This window comes from Phoca vitulina, unplaced genomic scaffold, assembly GCF_004348235.1.
Source record: "Phoca vitulina isolate PV1807 unplaced genomic scaffold, GSC_HSeal_1.0 scaffold1, whole genome shotgun sequence".
Lineage (NCBI taxonomy): Eukaryota > Metazoa > Chordata > Mammalia > Carnivora > Phocidae > Phoca > Phoca vitulina.
Genome location: NW_022589704.1, coordinates 58,005,698 through 58,027,721, shown reverse-complemented (window position 1 = coordinate 58,027,721; position 22,024 = coordinate 58,005,698). Strand labels below are relative to the sequence as shown.

Here is a 22,024-nt window from a genome sequence, read left to right as displayed (position 1 = left end):
GAGGCGATCACCACTGGCATTCACTTCCATGGTTTTTCCTTTCCATATTCCTAATCAGGACATAATGCAGATGCTGAAGACAGAGGAGGCAACCACCAAAGAGATTTTCATCTGAGGCACCATCTACCCTGAAGCTCTTCCTCCCAAGAGTCTGCTGCTGCCCAAAATATTTGCATCGGGCCAAGTTTGCGCTAAATGCAAGCATGTTGCTGTGGAGGGACAGCATGTTAATAGCCTTTCCTCAATCACAGATCAGTTTTTTTACTGACTGCCTTAATCAAATCTTCTGCTGAGCCCTGAGGAAACAGTGATGACCAAGACAGACACAGGGAGTGTCCCATCCTATTCGCCCTTCTTATCTATCCAGCCCCTTTTCACCTCCAGCTTTTGTCACTCCGCTGGGAAACCTTCCATAAGCCCTAATCCTGGTTTCAATGACCCCCTCCTAGTCTCCCATAACATTCTGTGCACACCGTATGGCACTAACGCTCAAAGGGAACTCCCAGTTCCCAGGATTTCAAATAGGGGCAAAGGTCAGTTTACATCTCAAAATCTCCTTTCATTTTCATTTCAGTTGTAAAGGAACACATAAAATAACTCTTAAAACGTCATCCCTAAGTGCTCCTCAAAGGAGGGAAAAATTGATATTCATGACCCAAAATCTGGAAAAAATAAAGTCTATATTGCTCATAACGGCAAATGTGGTTGTGGGTCATGAATCTGGTCTAAATCACTAAAATCCATAAAAATAGTTACAACTTGTTCATAAAACACCTCTTGCGAGACTTTCCAGAAGAAACTTTAGAAGTAATGAAAGATCAGGTGATGGGGAGTGCTGATTAACTCCAGCAAAGCCCTGAGAGGCTCTGCTTTGTTATCTTCATTAGGTGCGCCATGAACACCTGCTCCCACGGACAAGTGCCTTCTTCATCCAAGTTTCCAAGAATCAGTGGGCAAAGAGCCAGAGCTCTTCCTGCAGGAGACTTCTAGCCTAGATTTTATTTTTGAGTTGAACAAGGTACCTTCTCATGTCTTCCTCCACATTCCTGGGACATCAGAATGATTTTGGTAAATAGATCCTATAATTGAGAATTAAGACTGTTAAGGTCCCAGGTCCCACATTCAAAATTTGAAATTGAAACCAGACCTATAATTCATAGTGAAAGATGGAAAACCAAAGGAAAACTAAAGTAGAGAAGAGAAAAAAATCTCAGACAAGCTAAGAAAACCTTTTAATGTGTAGCTTCTCTCATAAAATTGGGAGTCTTGGGGAAATTCACAGAATCTTGGATTCAGAAAGCCTTTTTTACTCTTTCTCCTCTTTGCATTTTTTTAAATCCATGATAGTCTTGGCCCATTTCTTCAGGTTTTCCAGACCCATCAGCCATTCTGTATTACCATGGTGTTTATTATAATCTTGAGCTCTTGACAAAAGTAGAGGCAATTTTCCATCACGGTGAAACATTTGCTAAGTACTGACAAATACAATTTGCACATCTCCAAATGGAGCTAATTTTGACATGATAAAATAAAATAAGATTACTGAGTATCTAGGCTTCATAATGACCCATTTGACTTCACAAAATAATTCAAAGGGAAGTAGAGAGAATCCACCAATTACTAACTGTCAAAAACATATTAAGAGTCATCATGGCAAGTGTAAAGTTATTAGGTTCATCTATGGAAACTTCTATTCTCCCCCCAACCAGTCTTCTGTTCAATATTGACTCTTGACAGTATCCTTTAATGCCTAAGAACTGCTTTAATAATCTTGAAACAGGAAAAAATAATTAGCATATATTTGTAACAAAAGGTGTATAGACATTGATGCTGTAATTATATATCATAATAGAGGATATAATTCAATGTACTAAAAGACAGCTTGCCTGAAAACACGTAGGAGATGATTTGGGGATGTGTGCAGGGAGAGCAATTTGGTAGTTGGAAAATAATTTAGGCAGCAGGCAATGTGGTCTGCTTACCCAAACCACAGAGCAGATGTAATTAAAAGGGGGAATGGAAAATATTGTGGGTTTGCCTAAAAAAATTGGGTAGGGACTTTTTCTGACTATAATCTTCTCTTGTTACAAATGTCAGCATAAGGAAGTATTGATGCAAAGAACATGAAACAATAGCAGATCTGTCCGGGCTCTTCCTCTTAACCACCTGGTATGCAGACAAGTAGCGAGACAGAGGTAAGTCTAGATGGTAAGGCTGGTAAATTTAGATACTTCATCCCCTTTGATTAAAACCCTGTACTAGTCCCCTTTAGTCTTTAGCTGAATTAATACGCAAGAAAAAAAGAAGCAAAAAGAAGGGAAATAAAGAAACTTGAGGTTAACATAAAAAGAGAAAGCCACGTTCAAACGAAACATGGCTATCCTCTCTCTTGTGCTACCACCAGGCTCCCGCAAACGTACCAGAGGGGATCGATGAGAGAGTACCAGGGAGATCACCGTGCGCTCTATTATACTTTATCTATTTATACTTTATTCTTCTTGGAATTTCTTTCTTCAGAAAGTTCACATTTTACTTGAGACTTTCCAATAGCCCGATGTCTTGAAAAAAATAATTGGGTCAGAATAACTTGGTGGTATGTTACTATCCACCACCAGTGCCACACTCAAGACTAGAGGCAGGAGTTATTTTTCTTTTGTTGAAGTCAGGCTCCCCAAGGGGAGGCAGTGAGCTGGGGTGAGAGCACGCGGACCAAGAGGACCCTGGTGCCAGGAGCCAGGGAGATGGGATAGGCTCCAGCTGAGGGAGCCGGAGAGTGAGTTGATTACACAGATATGCAGAGCAGTTCTTCCCTTTGAGTGCAGAATGACTACTGCCATCAATTCACTTCTCCCTGGGATGAAAATTGAGATTAATCCACTCTCCATCTTACTCAGTGGGTCCCATCTCCTCTGCAAGGCACATCCGTTCTTCCCAATGGGCATTTGGTACCCTCCCATGGTGCAGCAAAGATGCAAGAGAAGCATCTCAGATGGAAGGAATAGATGCAGGGTCCACTTAATCATCAGGTGCAGTAGGCACAGTGCCTAGGCTCACAATACATCTAGGGGTCCATGCAAATGTTTTTAATTCATTTTAAAATCAGGTGAATAATGAATCCATGATTACGCTCCTAAGTATATACCCCCCAAAATTGAAACAGGCATTCGAATAAGTACTCATACGTGACCCTTCATAGCAGTACTAGTCACAATAGCAAAATGGTTAAACCACCGGATGCCCACCAGTGGATGAATGGATAAACAAGAGGTGATATATCCATACAATGCAATATTATTCAGTCGTGAAAAGGAATGAAGTCCTGATAATGTTCCCTGGTAAACTTCCAAGACATTGTGTTAAGTGAAAGAAGCCAGACACAGAGGCGACATATTGTATGACTCCACTTATCTGAAATATCCAGAAGAGAGAAATCCGTGGAGACAGAAAGCAGATTGGTGGTTCTCAAAGGACTAGGTGAAGGGGGTTATGAAGAGTAAGTGCTTACTAGGTACAGGGTTACTTTTTCAGATAGGGTTTTGGAACTAGATAGAGGTGGTGGTTGCACAATATTGTGATTATATTAAATGTCACTGAATTGTACATTTTTAAATGGTTAATTTATGTGAATTTTATCTTGATAGAAAAAAGAAATGAATCCAACCTGGATTATATTTATCTTTATACCAATGTTATCATACGACATAATTTTTCAGAAAGTTTATGAAGGGGCCCATAAGGCAAAAGCGCCTAGAGCGCACCAGAGCCATCGTGCGGCCTTGACAGAATCCGCAAGGCCAGAGGCAAGCCGGAAGGAGCCTGAGATATCTGAGGAAGTGAGAGAAGGCACAGCGGCTGGAGCACAGCAAATGAGGGACAGACTCACTGAGGAGGCTGGTGAAGTTGGCAGGGGACCAACCATGGCAAAGACTCAGGATGCTATTTGAAGTGCCAATAAAGAGTTTTAAGGAGACTGGTATTTTTCAAAAAAATCACTCTGGGCTACTATTTTGGAGAGTGGACTAGTGAGGGATGCATGGCTCTGAAACACTCGAAATATCAACAGGCTCGATATGGGGGATGAGAAGGAGAGGACGGTCAAGGCTAGCTTTCACTTTTCTGGCATGAGCATTTAGATGCATATGAGGATGTCTATTCATTAAGATAGATACTGACGGTCCACAGTTAGGGGCAGACATTCTGAAATGGAGTTTTGAACATATAAATTTTGAGGTACCTGTGAAACTTTCAACAGAGAAGACAAATGAAACTTCCAACAAAGAGTTCAATATCTTGGCAGCAATTCAAGTGAGGAACAGAGTAGCGATAGAAGACTTGGGTGCTGTCCTGTCTGGAGTAAAAGGAGATCACCAGAACGAATGAGATCATCCAGTAAGAGTGCAAAATGAGGAGAGAATTCAGCTCAGATCAGGCCTTGAGAAAACCCAACATTTAAGTGTCAGGTAGAAGAAGAAAAGCTAGCAAAGAAGAGAAGTGGAAAGAGGCAGAAGGAAACTCAGGAGGGCCATGGATGTCAGGGCAAGAGACGGCTTCACAAAGAGGAGAATCACCAGCTGACCTCAACACTCTGGAGGTCAAGCAGGATGTGAATGTTTCAGTGTTATATGGTTATGACGTGGAGGTCAATATCAAGCTTTTCCAAAGCTTGTCAGTGGAGTGATGGGGCAGAAAGCAGACGAGAGTAAACCGAGAAGAGGAGGTGGAGAAAATGTTGACAGCCCTTCCAAGAAGCTGACTGCGAAGGTGTGCAGCAGTGATCGTGAGGCAAGCCACACCCCGACTTCACTCACCCTCGCTGCCCATCTGGCAAGAGGGAAATGAAGGCAGCAGAGACTTTGCCCAAAACAAGGGAGTTAGCAACATGGTGCTGCTAATGTTTAGAGACCAGGGAAGAGCAGGATGAGGTCCTTCTGCAGCTGGAGGCCTGACTGTCCAGCAACTTGACAGGAGCCACACTGCGATCCTGCTAATTTTGTGACTTGTTTGCCAAGGGACAGTGTTCTCCGCCCTTGCAGAGCAAAACCAAAGAGAAACTTAAGTTTGCAGCTTGCTTCCCAGCAGCTCTCAAGCTGTGGGGGGAAAGCCTCAAGGACACAGAAGGTATGATCACAATGGGTCGGAATCCAAAATGCCATCTTAGAATAAGATTAAGACTCTCTACAAGCAGCAAGTCATTGGCTCCTGTGAACGACAGCAGAGGACACCCAGTGCCAACACTGAAGGCTGAGCCTGCCCCGCTATTCCCCTGCACACTCGTCTTCACCGTTCACCTCCTTCCTCCAAGCCTCTCCTCCCTGTGTCCTCATTCAAATTCTGGGACTGAAGAAATACCAACAACTGTCCCTTTATCCTTCGCCAACCGAAGAAGGACCAGCCCAGCAGAGAGGAGCCCAGATATTACAAGCCCCCTGGTTCTGGGTGGTGTTTATACCTACCGCTCCTGCCAATGTATGTCATCAAATAATGATTTTATGGGTAGAATATTACTTTTTCTTTCCTTCAGAACTGTGATTAGAAAGTTGTTTGCATGCATATGTTGCTGCCTCGTAGTTTCTAGTTTTTCTGTTTCAGGGTTGACTCACTGTCTCCAGTATTAGGGTAGACTTGAGGAGACTTGAGCCAGAAAAACAGACCCCGTAAGCAACTTTTCTGTTTCTTTTCCCCACCCCGAATTTGGCCTATCAAGCAAGCCTTGAGCTTAACGCTAGAGCCTGAGCAAGTAAACCCCTATGTTCTTTCTTTGAATGTCATAAAAGGTTTATTAGGTGCCCTCATGCATATAACCTTGTGCCAAGCAGACACAGGGCCTACACTCAGGCTCTTGCATACTTGGGGTACGATGTTCCAGATGTCACATCTGTGGACACTTAGCAGGGTTATGCTGGAGCTCTTGGAGGATAATGTTTGGCGGGGGGCGGGGGGGGGGAAGCTAGTCCTCCACTAACTTTGAAATAAAGGGAATGTGTTGTTATAATGGAAAAAGTACAGGAAACTAGATTAATGAGAGAGAATTTTTTTAAAGTCAGAAAGGCCACTGTAGTCAGAATGTCATCAGCCTAGTATCCTTTAGGACAGAAACTATGAATTGATCATCTTTTTTTATCCCAAGTGCCAAGCACACAGCACAAGGATCAAATAAGGTTACATGTGGGAAAGAAAAGTAAATGATAGTCAGAAACAGAGCAGAGATGTCTGTTACCACCACTTCTAGTTAACAGTAAGCTATCAATGTAATGCAATATTTTTAAAAAGTAGAGGTATCAGAATTGGAAATGGAGAGACAAACCTTTTCTTATTTGAGGACAATACGACTATCTCCATAAAAAAATCTTATAGAATCCAGAGGCAAATTATTAGAACTAGCAAGAGAATTATGTAAGATTGTTAGAATCAGTTTATAAAATTCAATAGCATGTATATAGACCAGTATTGACCAATTCACATATTTAACTTAAAAAGAAAAAACCTATCCCCATAGCAACAACTAAAAAAAAAAAAAAAGCTACAGAGAAAAAAATGTAGAAAGATGTTTAAGACCTTTCAAAGAGAAAATAGGTTATAAAAGGAGCATTAAAGTGAAGATACAGACCATCCATGGATAGGAACATAACATTCTTCCTCCAAATTAATATATACACTCAACATAATCCCAATAAAAATCCTAACATGATTTTTCAACAGTACGTGACAATTTAATCCTAAGCTCACAGGAAAAGCTAGGGCTCAACAGTCAAAACTATTTTGAAGGACAGGTTAGGGGTGAGCAGAGACTTGCCCTACCAGATATGGAGATGTGAAAGGCATGGTACTGATTGTATGATCCTAGCACAGGGAAGACAGAAAGGACTGAAGGAATAGATCCACACACAAATGGAAACTTGATAAATGACAGAAGTAGCATTACAATCAATGGGGGGAAAGTTGGGCTATTCAATAATGTGCCAAGACATTCGTAGGAAAATATTAGAGACTTCACACCATAATGAGAAATACCTTTAAATAGGATTAATAAGCTAAACTGAAAAACAAAATCCTAAAACTTTTAGAGGAAAATATTTTTATGACACCAGAGAATTCCTTCAGAAACAAAAGCTGCAACCAAGAGATTAAATAAAACTCTTACAAAACAACAACTTATACACAAAACACCATAAAAGCTAAAAGACAAGCCTCATATTGGGAAAAGATATTATTAGCCTATGTATCTCTAAAATAATACATATCTGGAATTTATTAAAAATGTTTAAAAATGGATGCAAAAATGCAAATACCAAAAAGGCAAAAGGGTAAAGGATTCAAGTAGGTAATTCCCTTCAGAGGGAACATGGATTGTAAACTTAGTGAAAATACGCTCAACCTCACCAGAATACAGGGAAATGAGAATCAAAATCGTGAGTTATTTCACATCCATCATGTGGGAATATATGGCAATACTGGGGGTCTGCAAGAAAGGGTTTCCCCAATTTGAAGTTGGCTTATGCACCTGACAGGCTGATCAATTAGGGGTACTTGATTTGGAGTGGGGTAGGGATGCAGGGGAAGAACTGGAGAGAACAGGGCAGACACGAGGCCCGGGGGCAGTAATAGCCTATACTCCCAGGCCCTGGACGAAGTGAACACCATGGAAGACAGCTAGTTGGGCTGGAGACTCCTTTACAATATTCGATCCAAGACGGTGGTCTACTGTGTAGAGGCCTCTACAGTGAGAGGCTGTGGGGAGTAGCGTACCAGGGCAGGGGCTGAATGAGAGTTTAAAAGGTGGAACCTGTAAGAAAACCACACATTGTTTCTGCTACACTTGACAAATGTCTGCTTATGCCTACTGGTATCAATTTCTTTATATATATGTGGCTTAGGTTTTCCGGTTCCTTTTTAACTTTACACTTACTTTTCTCCCAAAAATCATTTTGTCAAATTTCAAAATAAAATTGCATTGTTTTTCATTGGGAAAAATATCTGCCAAGGCCAATGGTTAGAGAGGGTATGGGAAAATGTGCACTCCTATACACTGCCGGTAGGACTTAATTTGGTATGAACACTGTGCAGATCAGCTTGGCGATCCTGATAAACTTGAAGGTAAGAACATTCAATTGGCCAGTAATTGAAGTTCATGATACATACCTCAAACACACAAGTGCACAAGGAAATGTGCCAAGTATTTCATGCAGCATTGTTTATAATGAAAAATCTTAAATAACCGAAACGTGCATCAACAAGAAAATGGAGAAACTGTGATACACTTATTCAACGAACTTATTCAATGAATTTTAAATGAATACTTTAGAGAAACAGGTGTTCACATGGATACATCTCAACATGAGTGAAAAAACAAGTCTCATAAGGTTAATCTACAGTATGATATACCATTTATATAAAGTTTCAAAAACATGAAGATAGTCCTATGTATGCATATATATAAGCATATAAAACCATTCATGGTATCATTCTGATTAACATAAAAACTGAGAGCAGCAGTTACCTCTGTGGGTAAAGGGAAGGAAATAGAATGAGAAAGGGCTGTATGGATTTCACTGTAACTATAACTTTTTTAAAAGAAACAAGCAAATGTGTGTAAAATATTAAGACTGTAAAAGCTGGATGGTGGATACACGGGTATTCATTTATATGGTTTTCCGTATTTTTTTCTCTCTGTTTGAAATGCTTCATAATAAAAAGGCACAATACAAATAATAGCAATCTTGTTAATGTTTGCTGACAGACAACTAACTAGATCAAAGTGGATAAACACATTAATACAAGACGCGGATAATTATTTCCAAGTGTAGGAAGAGTATTGATTGATTCCTCCAAGGCTTACATTTACTTAATACTTAGCTATGTGTCAGGCACTGTGAACAGTGGTTTACATGCATTAACTTACTTCATCTCCTCCATCACCCTTGTGACGATAATACTACTATTATTTTACAGATTAGAAAGCTGAGGCTGGGCGTGGAATGATAAGAGTCCGAGGTCACACAGCTAGTAAGCAGCAGAGCCAGGACATAAACCCAGGAATGTCTAAGTCCAAAATCTGTGCACTGTGTTACAATGTGAAAAGTTTCACCTTTATCAAATGATTCAAGATGAAAAAGCCACAGAAATTTACCAAGAGTAAAAATGTGAAAGAGGCAACTAACTCAAGATTTTTAAGGGATCAGGGTGTAAGGAAGACTCGGTAACTGGGTATACACAATTAAAAGTGAGGCCTAAACCGAACCTGAATTTGTACAATGAAAATATAAAAGGAAGAACATATGGTGTGAGACATTAACAATAAAGCTGGCGTTGGCAAGAAAACCAGAATTCCTTAACCCCAGATACACAGCCCTTTCATAAGAAGAGTCCTCAGACTGCAGGTAGACTTTCAGGCCTTTTAATCAGTTCCCTTGGGTACATTTGACTGGCCCTTCAAGGCTCACCCTTTCTGACTCACTCAGGCTCTATACTGTTCTCCCTCATCGAAACCTGACTCATCTGGCACTACGATGACTTTTTGTGGTATTTTTACAGGATCAAGTCATCAACTATTTCAGACCACTGTATTTTATGCAAGAAGGAATTTTATCGATGTTTTAGTTGGGCATTTGGTAGCGAGTAACAGTCTCCTAACCTTGAGAACTAAAGGTGGAAGTGTGGGGGGAGTCTCTCTGTAAGGTTTTAAGGGTAACTTATGGAACCCAGGAGCAGCAATGCAGACAGGCACAAAACATTGGGGAAAAAAGTGCAGTTATCAGCAATCAAGGCAGCTGTTTTCATCATCTTTTTCTTCTAAAGTTGTACGGTCTCTCATCTTTGCTTGATCCTCTTTCTGCTTCACATCCATGTTCCAAATGCAGCTTCCCAGGACATTGGTTTTCCAATTCCAAATTCTCAGAAGAAATCACCTATTTGGCTCAAACGTCCACCCCTTGTCCAGTCCTCTGAATAGCTCCTCTCTGAAAGTGGCAGAAGTAATCCTCAGAAAATGACACAAAAGTTGGGCAGACATCCTAAAAGTTATCTACTGTAACATTTCCTGTATTTCTGTTGTCTATTGGAGGCTTAGACTTTTCTTGGGAGAAATAAGCTGCATTTCTTAAGGTTGGAACCACTGACTGCTAAATTCAATCAAAATGAACCAAAGATTCTTTGGCTAGTTCTTAGGAATGTTAAAATAGGGACAGAATTCTACATTAGGGTGTAATTTCCTTAAGACGACACTTTTCTGTGCTTCGTTCTTTGCTTCTTATTTCCACCCTTTCTGATGGGGCAGTCACTTGACATACTGTCCACCAACCATTTAGATTCTATAGTTTTCACTTTTTTTTTCATTTAAAAAACGCCCTCTTTCTGAAGGAGGAAATCAATGCACAAACCATAGTCAAACAATGGAAACCCCCAAACACTGGCCCCCTTACTGCAGAAAAATGAAGTCTTCAGAGTTAGTAAGAGATGTGGAGGGAGAAAAAAATGAGTTGCTGCTATAAGCTAGAGACACTATGTTAAATGCTTACATTTTAATCCTCACAACAATCCTGAGGGATACCACCGTTAGTTATCCCTTTTTTATGGATGATAAAAATTGGGTTTTAAGAACATCAAGTATGTTTTCACACATCAAGTATGCAGCTTAATATGGATTCAGAAGAGAAGCAAGGGACTTAAAAACTGGGGAGTGGGGAAAGGCTGAAGGAAACGGAGACCTCCCATTCAGCATTTTTAACACCAAAAAACTGCATTTAAATATACCAAAAAACTGCATTTAAAACTGCATTTAACATCAAAAAACTGCATTTAAATTTAAAAACTGACGAAATGGTAAGAATACATGACAGCATATGCAGCTCTTTAAAAATTTCAACTCCAGCTTAGAGGTCACTTAAATTTTTACTCTTAATATTTATCAGTATAAAAATGTACCACTATTATGAGAAACTTGAACAATTTTCTTTCCTGACTCAGCATCTGCCCTTCTGCTCTTTACCACCAAATTTAACAGAATATGCTATACTTGTTGTCCCCAAAGCCTCTTCTTTCTCCTATGCTCTCAACCAGTCTTTCACCCAAATATTCTCAACTGCTTACAAAGATCAGCAGGCAACTCCTTATTGCCAAAACCAAGAGCCTTTTCTTGCCTTTCATCCAACTTAACCTCTCCACTGTTTAATGTTCATCACCATCGTGACACTTTCTATGGTTTCTGACAGCCTCCTTGATGACTCCTCTTTCTCCCCCAGTTCCCTAAGTATTCCAAGGTTCAGACTTTAGCTCAAACATCCCCATGCAGTGTTTCAACAACCTGGATTTGAATGAGAGCTAATGTGCATTTTTCTAAGAACTACGATTCCGAAAAGTTTAGCAATCACTGGTAAAGATTAAATTCTGAACTCTGCAATTTGACCACCCTCCTCCAACTCTCACAACTTCCCCTATCATGCGTAACAAACCACACTGTACCTTTGCTGATGACATTTCCTCTGCCTGACTTTTCCCAGATTTCTCCATGCAGTATTTTCCCTCCTCTACATTTCTACAGCACTTTGCATCTGCCGCTAGTATATATTTACCACAATGTATTTGATTATATACAAATCTGTCCAAAGGACCAAATCAGTATCTTTGTGTCTCCAACACGAGGAGGTTATTTCACTAAAATACCAAATCTTGTTCCCAAGATATCAACCAATTTGTTTTGTGCTCATTATCAGACAACAAAAAGACTTCCTACTCATTTATGACAAAAAAGTTTTAAACATACTATTTAGTGAAACAAATAGTTTTTACATTGAAAGCAATGCTTACCAACTTAATTAAAACTAAAAACCAAATTGTCTGATAGGGTAGCACAACCAACACATCAACTTACATATCTTAAAACCAAATGTTATTAGTAGTAATAATCACAAAGTTCAAACAATATTGAATACAAGATTTTTAATAAAACAAGAACTTTGGGATCATGAGAGTAGTATTAGGATTTGAACTATTAAGATACTAAGATGCTTGCTCTTTTTAAGTGATTCTAATCCAGGAGTGTTTATCAGAGCCACTTAAGGAGTGATGACAACACACACATATATTCTCCATTCCCAGAAATGTCGAGGTAGTAGTCCAAGAATGCACCAAGACCTGTGGATGTTTTTAAATGTTCCCAGCATTTTCTGATGAACAGTAATGGCTAAGCACTATTTTCTATGAAGTATGTTTGACATGCCTTCAACTTACGCATACATGTATTATTACTATTTAAGAAGCATTTTCACTACTTTGAAATATCTTAAGCATTTTCACTATTTTGCCTAGTCACTTACAGGGCACCCGACTTTTTGCAATAGGTGTATTCCTTTAAAGCTTTATGTGCTTTTTGGTTAATTGAATTACCTCTCAAAGTCATTAAGTCTCAAGATAAAGAAAATAAAATTTTCTTAAGTGATATTTTCTTTAAATTAAGGTATACAGAGTATAGACATCTAGCTCACTAGATGAGTATGTTCTGATCAACAGGAATTATTTGCATGTAAATACACTGAATATACACTCTAGCCTTCATGAAAATTAAGCAATTGATGAAACACCTATTAAAGAGTATACTTGCATTAATATACTCAATACTAAGATTCTGTAACTAGAAAAAAATCAATATATTCAGCATTTTTAAATACAAAAATAGAAATATTTGAAATCACCCAGGCTGAGGTTGAATACTCATTTTTTGGTTAGGCAGAGATTCAAAGCTCACTGACATATTCCTAGTGGGCACTCTTTAAAATCCAAAAACTTATTTAAATAATTTTCAGGACTACTTACTTTCTTCATTGTATTCATGCTCTAAGAACTGATAAAATATGCTTGGAAACTCATGGATCAAAAACACTCTAGGGGCGCCTGGGTGGCTCAGTTGTTAAGCATCTGCCTTCGGCTCAGGTCATGATCCCAGGGGCCTGGGATCGAGCCCCACATCGGGGCTCCCTGCTCCTCGGGAAGCCTGCTTCTCCCTCTCCCTCTCCCCCTGCTTGTGTTCCCCCTCTCGCTCTGACTCTGTCAAATAAATAAAATATTAAAAAAAAACAACACTCTATAAACTTACTGTAGAATTTCAATATTATTTTAAAACATCTCTACTATCACACTCTAAAAAGATTTTTAATCTCCTGACTTAATGGGTATTTTGCTCAAGTGAGCAACCCTCTCACATAATCCTCTTCACACATCCTCAATAGTGAAAAAAATTCTAAAAATTATCTGAAGGAGTTTAAAGATTCAAATTCTAATCCTTGTTAACTTCAAAATAACTGTACATTCCATTAATTTCTATAATTCAAGTAATACTTCCCATTGCACATCACAAGCTTAAGTCTCATATTTAGGAAAACTCTGCCTGTGTTTTTATGTGTATCTAGAGTTGTCCTATGCATTCAAAGATATTACTGACAGTGTCAGATTGGGCCCGGAAAAGAGACAATGGAAATCTTAATCTTTACCCCCACTGTACACATGTGGAAAGTAATTGGACTTTTAGTTTTAAAATACCTAAAATAAAGTCACTGTTAACTTCTCCCTTCCTCTTACTCTGTTTTTATTAAACGTTAGACATACATAAACCCGAAACATAACTTTCAAATAACTCTTGCCATGGTTTACCAAAACATGTTACCATTTTCAAGAATCTTCATGTAAATTCAAGTTTTTAATAAATCAAAATATTCTGCACTGCTTTAACAAGGGAAACAAGGTTTGCAAAATGACATTATTGCAATTAACATGAATCAATGTGGACTTAAGAGTTAAAAGATTTTTTCAAGTTTTATTTAATAATTAGTTCATTCTCAGGTGAAAAATTAGTAATCTGTTAGTGCCCCTACTCTTCCAAGTAAATATATCTGCTCACAGTAATTTTAGTGTCTGAAATCAAGAATCTGTGAACAAAAGGATAAGATGAAAATAAACCACAGATTTTTCTTACCCCATACCACTGCAAATATTTTAAATGCATAGGAATACAACAAACTCAAAAGAAAAAAAATAGTGTTTTATTAACTACCACACTGTTATAATACACTTTAAACGTACAATAAGGTAGCCTTTAAATTTGAGGTGGTCTTAAGAATAACAAATGAACAGAATTCCAAATTTCTGAAATAGGTGAACTGCTGCAGTTATAGGTATACATTTAGGAAAATTGTATAGCTCTTACAAGACCAGCAATGAAACTTTATTTTGTACATTTTTTTAATAATTGAAAATATAAACAATAATTAAAAAATAAAAAGAAAATACAGCATAATAAAAAAACATACATTTCTCAATTAAATGTACTGGATACATATAAATTTAAAGGGAAGAAGCAAAAAAAGGAAAATGGTTGATATTTAAGTGCAGACTGACTACCTAGACAAAAAAAAAAAAAAGACTTAAAAAAATATCATAAACCTCTAGTTTTCTATGACTAATATCCATATGGTTGGAGTATCGTCACTATGGAAGTGATTTTGTTATGTTTGCATATGTTATACTTTACTGGTAATTTACATGATGGCTTTTAAGGCCCTGGCAGACATATGGTTTTTGGAAACAAGATTGGATAAAAAAATCACTGCTAAGACGCAATACACCTTATTTTTTTGGTCCTCCAATATTCAAGAAAAGGGATAATTCACTGTAACATTTTCTTACCACCCAAATGCCTCAACCTATACATTTTAAACTTTTTTTTTTAAACATTGGTTATATTGCCCAACTTCGTTATTGAAAGAATATTAACAAGACATTATTTTGGCAAATTAAATCTTAAACATGGCTTTTCAACAGGATTTAAAAGGTGACTATCCCTAGAGTTCCATGTTAAAATGTAGTTTTCAAAATCTTACAAGAGTAATGCTTAAAATATTGTACATAGTTAACCTAATTAAAATAATTAGCTTCAAAATGACAAATTGATAAGCTAAGTAAAGCCTACACTATGTAACATTTGCTTGGAAACTTGATTTGTCAGTTATGCATAATAAAAATTCCAGTCATCAAGAAAATTACAAAAATTTTTTTTATCATAACATGATTTCTTTCACCCACCAACTTTTTTTTATCTTACAATAGATAAATACCAACATGTTCTCATTTTTACACTAAACCACACAGGATTGATGCATTTGGTTAGACTACCATTCGCATTGTTAAATTCAATTTTCTCTTTATATAACTTGGTAAAATTTCATTTCTTCTAGATTCCAAAAGTACCTACAAAACCCATGCAATTTTACCATTTTTAATATACTATGGAATATCATACAAAGTAAGGCATTTCAGTGTCATGTATAACCAAGTTACTGTCAATCCAAAAATTTTTGCACATCAATAAAAAGATATCTAAGAACTTAGGAACAATATTCTTCTCACTACTGTATAAAAATAACCACAATGAATAAGTATTTGTGTAATATTTACTCCATTGTCTCATTTCCAGAAACTGTGACAAGCTGTAAAGGTATTTCAGTGTTGGTAAGGATATCTTGATTGCTGGTGGTGGAAGTATTAACAGTTCCTATCCCTGAAACAGAACCTTGTTGAATATTTGCAAGGATAAGTGTTGTTCCTCCTGCAGTAATCAAAGTATCATCTCGTGCAGCTTCCACAGATGCCAGCACTGTACTGCTAGAGTGAATACCTTTTTTATTCTGATGTGTTTTAATATGTTTGGCAAGGTGGTCACTTCTCATAAAGCGTTTTGAACATTCTGGACAAACAAATTTCTTCTCACCTGTTAAAAAAAAAATTGTTACTCAATTTTTTAAATTCAACATTAATAGACTGATCATTTGCTGAGAAAGAAAGCCAACCTAACTGACAGGGACAGGAAGCAGAGTTCAATTAAAACTGTGTTAGTATCATGAGCTGCCCTTGCAAGATTTCTCTCTCAGAGTATTTTCCCTCAAAATAAATCTGTCATCTTTACTTTTCGATGAGAAGCGATCTTCAAATATTACAGACTGATACTCAGATGAGACTTTAATCTTTCAACTATGCCAATAGTTTTGAAACATCTGTTACAAGAAAGATACCATACAGCTAAAAAATGACTTCTTTAAAGAGTATACTGTTATTTAAGATATTATTAACATGTCATATCCATGATAACTAAACCTTCAACTCTTAAATGTGAATTCAAGTAACTATGCAGAGTACTTCGAGATTAAAGCAAAAACACAAGCTTGAGGTCCATTAAGACTGAGTAATCCCAGGAATAATGGAGATGGCTAGATGACTTGATTTTAGCTGGAACAGTCAAGAGCAAGCCTGATATATCATGATATTAAAGTTAATTTAAGACCCTGATGCCTAAATTTATTTCCCAGCATGAATGAAATACGTTTTTTAAATACAAAAGACAGGCTGAAAGTCTATTTAATGTTGGAGACCTACTATGTAAGAGAGTTACTGGAAGATAAAGCAAAAGGCCAATCTAAAGGGAATCCAGAGAGAAATCAATCAATAAACAAATCTTGTATTTTCTTAATTAATTTCCTTCAAAATTCTTACCATCTCGTTCCAGCACCTCCACCCTAAGTAGGTCTTCACCAGGCTTCATGCCTGATCTATGCTCTGATGACACCTTAAGTCATTCCCTCTCCAATCCAATAAATCAATGCCAGACAAATCTTCTTGAAATACCAAATTGTATTACACTGTAAAATTCCATCATTATACTAAGTGGTATGGGAATACAAGCGTAACTTGCGGATAACTAACTAGTTTAAATTCTCTACTGCCTAACTTAAAAGGACGTCTTTGTGGCTCAATCCTACTTATTAACAGAAATGTGCTATATAGAATCTCATCTTCACTCACGGCAAATGGTCTCTCACCTCTTCTATTCGCATACTGTTCTATTCTTCTGGGAAAGTATTTCCCAGCGTTTCTCTTGGAATTAATCCTGAAAGATGCTCCATGGAAAATGGCACATCGGAGGAAGTTGGGAAATGCTACACATACTACATCTCCCCACTCAGACATACAGTCTTGCTAACGTTCAATTAAAGGTCCTAAGAGGTGCTGCCCTGAAGGTACTTGTGGTGACCCTGTTTAACCAAGTGTTTCCCACATTCATTTGATCAGATTTTTTTTTCCTTTTTATATCCTGCTGATCAAATTCCACAGACGAAACTTCTGTCATCAGGCCATCTTAAAGTCTACTATCCCAGCCCACTGCCCAATAATCCCTTACTATCCCAAGCAGTAATGATCTCTGCCTGTGAGCATACTTTATCTACTCTCCTACACTGCTGCAGTTTCAAACAGTTTAATAATAAGCTCATCTACCTATCGAACAAGTGAGACAGAAAATAAAACAAGTAGAACATGTAATATACATACTACTACATACTTCACAGGTTATTTTGTATATTTAAAGAGAACGTAGGAGGTGTGAAAGCAGAGTCAGAGACAGCTTATTTGCCTAATCTAACAGAGAACCTGGATTTGAATCCAGATCTAGGAGACTTCAAAAACCAACACAGTCTTTCATTTCACCACGCTTCTTCCTTCCAAGCTCTCTAGTGACTGTAAATATAGATTTTTCAATTCTTCAGTGTTGAGCATAGACTGATGAATACCTTGACCATTATATGGTAGCAAGAGAAAACTATCTCTAAGATATATTAAGTTAGGATTTAATTTGTGTCATTCCTAGGCTCTTTTCACATAACCACACAATACGGTGTAAAAACAATTAAATCAAAGAGTCTTTCCATCAATAACATCTTGGTTAATCCTCAATGCAATGTTTTTTGCTTACCTCATAGATATTAAAACGAGAAAAGGTGAAATGCTTGAATTTATCAGAAAAAAAGGAATTACTCTTTATTGTAGTATTGAGGAAGAAGAGTAAGAAAGGTCAAGAGTAAAAGCAGACAACTAATTTAAAATGTTAACATAGGGGGCGCCTGGGTGGTACAGCCAGTTAAGTGGCCAACTCTTGGGTTCAGCTCAGGTCATGAGATCACCCCGCATCTGGCTCCGCGCTCGGCGAAGAGTCTGCTTAAGATGCTCTCTCCATCTCCCTCTGCCCCTCCCCTCCATACTCTCTAAAAGAAATAAATAAATAAAATGTTTATTATGTTAAAATGTTAACATAATAAACAAGAAAAGCGTTAAGTGTGGCTTAAGACATTCAATGATGTTAAAGCAAAACAAAAAAAGCTAACTAAAAAAGGGGGTAAAAAGCAGCCCAAATAAAATAAAATGTTATTTTACAAGGTAAGCCATATTGGCTTATTTGCAATTACTGTTTCTTTTACTTTTTCAAGATTTTATTTATTTATTTGACAGAGACAGAGAGAGAGAGAGAGCACAAGCAGAGGAAGCGGCAGGCAGAGGAAGAAGGTGAAGGAGGATCCCCTCTGAGGAGGGAGCACAACGTGGGGCTTGATCCCAGAACCCTGGGATCATGACCTGAGCCAAAGGCAGACGCTTAGTGACTGAGCCACCCAGGGGCCCGGAATTATTGTTTTTACATTGGTATTGCTGAAGATAAAAAATGGATTAACTGGTCATATTTTAAAAGATACAGATCAGTAAAGTATGCTTTAAAAAAAAAAAAAAACTTCAAGGTAGTATGTTGCCCTGTAATTCATTTTTGTCTGGTAAAAGTAAATATTAGTAACCTGTATGTGTTCTTCTGTGCCTCTGTAATTCATCACTTCGAGTAAATCTTTTACCACAGAACATCCAGTTACAAACAAAAGGGCGTTCCCCAGAATGCCAACGCAGATGAGCTCTCAGATGTGAGGTCTTCCCATAGACTTTACCACATCCTGGTATATGACAAATGTGTTGCTTCTTTTTCCCAAGATTGGTACCTCTAAAAAACACACAAAGAATAATATATACTTATATGAAAATATTCAAATAAACATTACCACTTATATCATATATTCCCGTGTTGAATTGCAAATAGAAGACATTATCACCATGAGGTCAATCAGAAACCAAGACCACTTAAAATCAATTTAAATAAAAATTTGTATGTCTTAAACATATAAGTATTACATATTAATTTTACTTCAGAATTAATATGATTGCTGTCCAAATGTAAATATGCTCAAGAATTACATAATTTAAAAGGACATTTCATAAAGAATGTATAAATAAAGCTTTTTATTATTCTGTCAGAACCATTCACAAATTTGATGCATAGGCCCAATCCACATTATGTTAGTTGTATAAGAAACTAAATGCTCTATTCAAAGTCATGATGTCGGCTAATTTAAAAATTAAATTAAAACCAAGAAATGACTGCAAAACTAATTACAGGTACAATGAAAAAAAAGATAGGCACCTTAAGCAGACTTTAACATGACTTAAGCGTATTTATTCATATATTTGTATAGCCACACCCTGAGTATACACTGACTTGGAGAAAAATCAAAGGAAAAAATCTAGACAAAGCTATTGTCTCAGCTCCCTTAGCACTATATGAAATAAATATAAATCAAAATTATCTTTACAATTAAAATTCCCTTCATATTAACCATGCAAAGATATCCCAAGTTATATACATCAGTGATATAATAAAAATACAGTTCTCCATAGCGCAAAATTTGACGTTTGTTACATTTTAGTATTTGATACCAAGAACAAGGTTTGGGGGATATGTGCTTATTAGATGAATGAACACAAGTATTTTGGCCTAAGCAAGAAGAAAACTTTTTTGATTCCAGAACTGATATTCAAATAAATATTAAACACTATAGAAAATGTTATTACTCAAGCTCAAAAAAAAAAAAAATAGGCTAGTTACTGAATAAAAATAAATGAGTTCACAAAAAACATGACATTTTAGACTGTCAAAATCATATAAACTTTGCAATGTTTCTGAGATTTTAAAAAAGGTACATTTAAGAACCCCGACTTCCCCTCCTCCCACAATCTCACAGTCTAGGTATAGCCTGTGAACTTTCCATAAGCCTGCAAATCCTCCTTTATATATTATACCTATCGCTTTTCAAATTTTACTGGAAAAATGCATATTTCCCCACATTTATATTTTAATGTACTCACACTCAGTAGCATGTGAAATTGCCATAGGACAAACAGTGCTAAACGGTGCAGTGCTGGCTGTTAGATGCCATAGGTGTTCTGAACAGGGAGACATCAATGTGGGCTCCAGTAGTTAGAGAAGGCTTCGTGGAAGAGGTGGGTAGGATTTAGATAGAAAGGAGGGAAGGCATTCCAGGCAGAGGAATAGCATAAGTAAAGACAAGGAGGAGTCATGCTGTTGTCTTAAGGGCAAGGACGTCATAATCTAACACAATTCTAATTTCTGCTCCAGTCCACCCCCAATTTCTACAACTCTTTTCCAAGAGCTGAGTTGAGTGAAACAGGTTTTTCTGGCTCACCTGCAATGCCAAAGTATTAACCAAAGCCAATATTTCCATTTAATTTAGCTTTTAAAATTTATTTTATTCTTAAACAGCCCTAAGAAAAAGAGCAATGTTTGTGATTATTGGTGTACAAACCAATTTTACATATTGTGTTCACCATAGCAATTTCACAGAGAACCCAATTCAGTTCACTCTTGTACTCATGACTTCTTGCCTCTATGCTAAGCATACCACTCGAGTGAATTGATGTGCTTTTATAAACTCAAAAGTGCTATTTTACTAACTTAGCAAAATTTAGCTTGAGAGCACTAACAAAGCACAAGATTGTAATAAATTACAGTAATGAATCTGGGTTCTCAAAGAACCAAAACGCCCGGGAAAGATATTTTCAACTGAATTTAAGAAAACAAGAAATACTCTTTGAAAATGGGATAGGCATCTAAGAAAAAAAAAATGGGGACAGGGATGCACACAAATATATGTAATGTAAGGGAAAAGCCCAATACCCGGGTCCAAGTTTCTATTTAAAAAGGAAATTTTATTCAAGATAGTATCTATATATGCTAGATATGGATTTATGGCATGTGATATGAAGGAAGAGAACTGACTTTCTCAACAAATAAAAAGGTAATAAAAGATTTGGCCGTAAGTTTTCTTCTTGATTTACATAATCAGACCACTAATACTTATCATACAACCTAGAAAAAACAATTTTAAGTTTCTATTCCTGATTGCCTAAACTTGTTCTCAATAACTTAACAATGCCAAGACAGAGTGACACAGAATAAATAAAGTTAATTCTCAGTATGGGAATTAAAAGTTAAGTATATCAAGTGCTTTCTTTTGCTTGGGATGGGAGAAATGAGACACCAACTGAAATGCTGACAGAGAAGAAAATTTTTAAAATATGGGATCAATGTTTAATCCACACAAAACCCACATAACAATAATGCCTTTAGAATTTACTTTATTAAAATTATTTGTCTCTCCCACTAGAGTAAAAAGTTTCTGAAGGCTGGTTCTGCTTAATAAATATTGGTTAAATGCCCAGATGAATACAATTTTAAAAATTTAATTATATTTTATATTTTTTATAAATATAAAATAATTATATTTTACACCTTGCTCAAGAAGGTAAACAAAATTTTGTTCTCTAAAGCTGTCACTTTATACATACATACACATGTACACGTGTGTGTGTATGTGTGTGTGTAAAGAATATGGCTAAGGAAAAAAGGCCAATATTCTAAAATTTTTAAAGTACTCCCTATTTCACCTTTGCAGAATACTTTGGAATGTTCTGGATTTACTATATGCTATGCTTCTATTAATTAGATGCAGCAACTGTCAATGACACAATTGTGCCTATCATGTATGTTAGTTGAAGTTTGTTCAAATTAGCTCTAAGAAACAATACAGTTTTTTCTTAAGAACTTCAATTTTGATTGCTTATAAGTTTAAAAAAAAAAAATTCACAAAAGTTCTAGAAAAAATTTAAAGTTAAGTCTCCTTATAAGGTATTTCATAAAGACCGACCAACTAAAAATTTTGTGCATAAATTAAGTGATAGAACTCTTCTTTTACTTGTGTTAACAATGCATTATGCAAACCACTGACAAAGTTGAAAGACGATGTAAAATCAGGAAAAA

At 36.9% G+C, this 22,024-nt stretch overlaps 1 protein-coding gene across 1 annotated transcript in view; it reads right to left on the bottom strand.

Moving 5' to 3' along the window:
* Positions 1-13,137: 13,137 nt before the first annotated feature.
* Positions 13,138-22,024, bottom strand: part of SP3 (Sp3 transcription factor) — a 57,467-nt gene continuing 48,580 nt past the window's right edge. Inside the window, exons 6-7 of the mRNA XM_032407888.1 lie at positions 18,657-18,853; positions 13,138-15,754 (exon numbers count right to left, since the gene is read on the bottom strand). Of these exons, the coding sequence (XP_032263779.1) occupies positions 15,438-15,754; positions 18,657-18,853 (514 nt within the window). The 3' untranslated portion in view covers positions 13,138-15,437. The remainder of the gene's footprint in view (positions 15,755-18,656; positions 18,854-22,024) is intronic.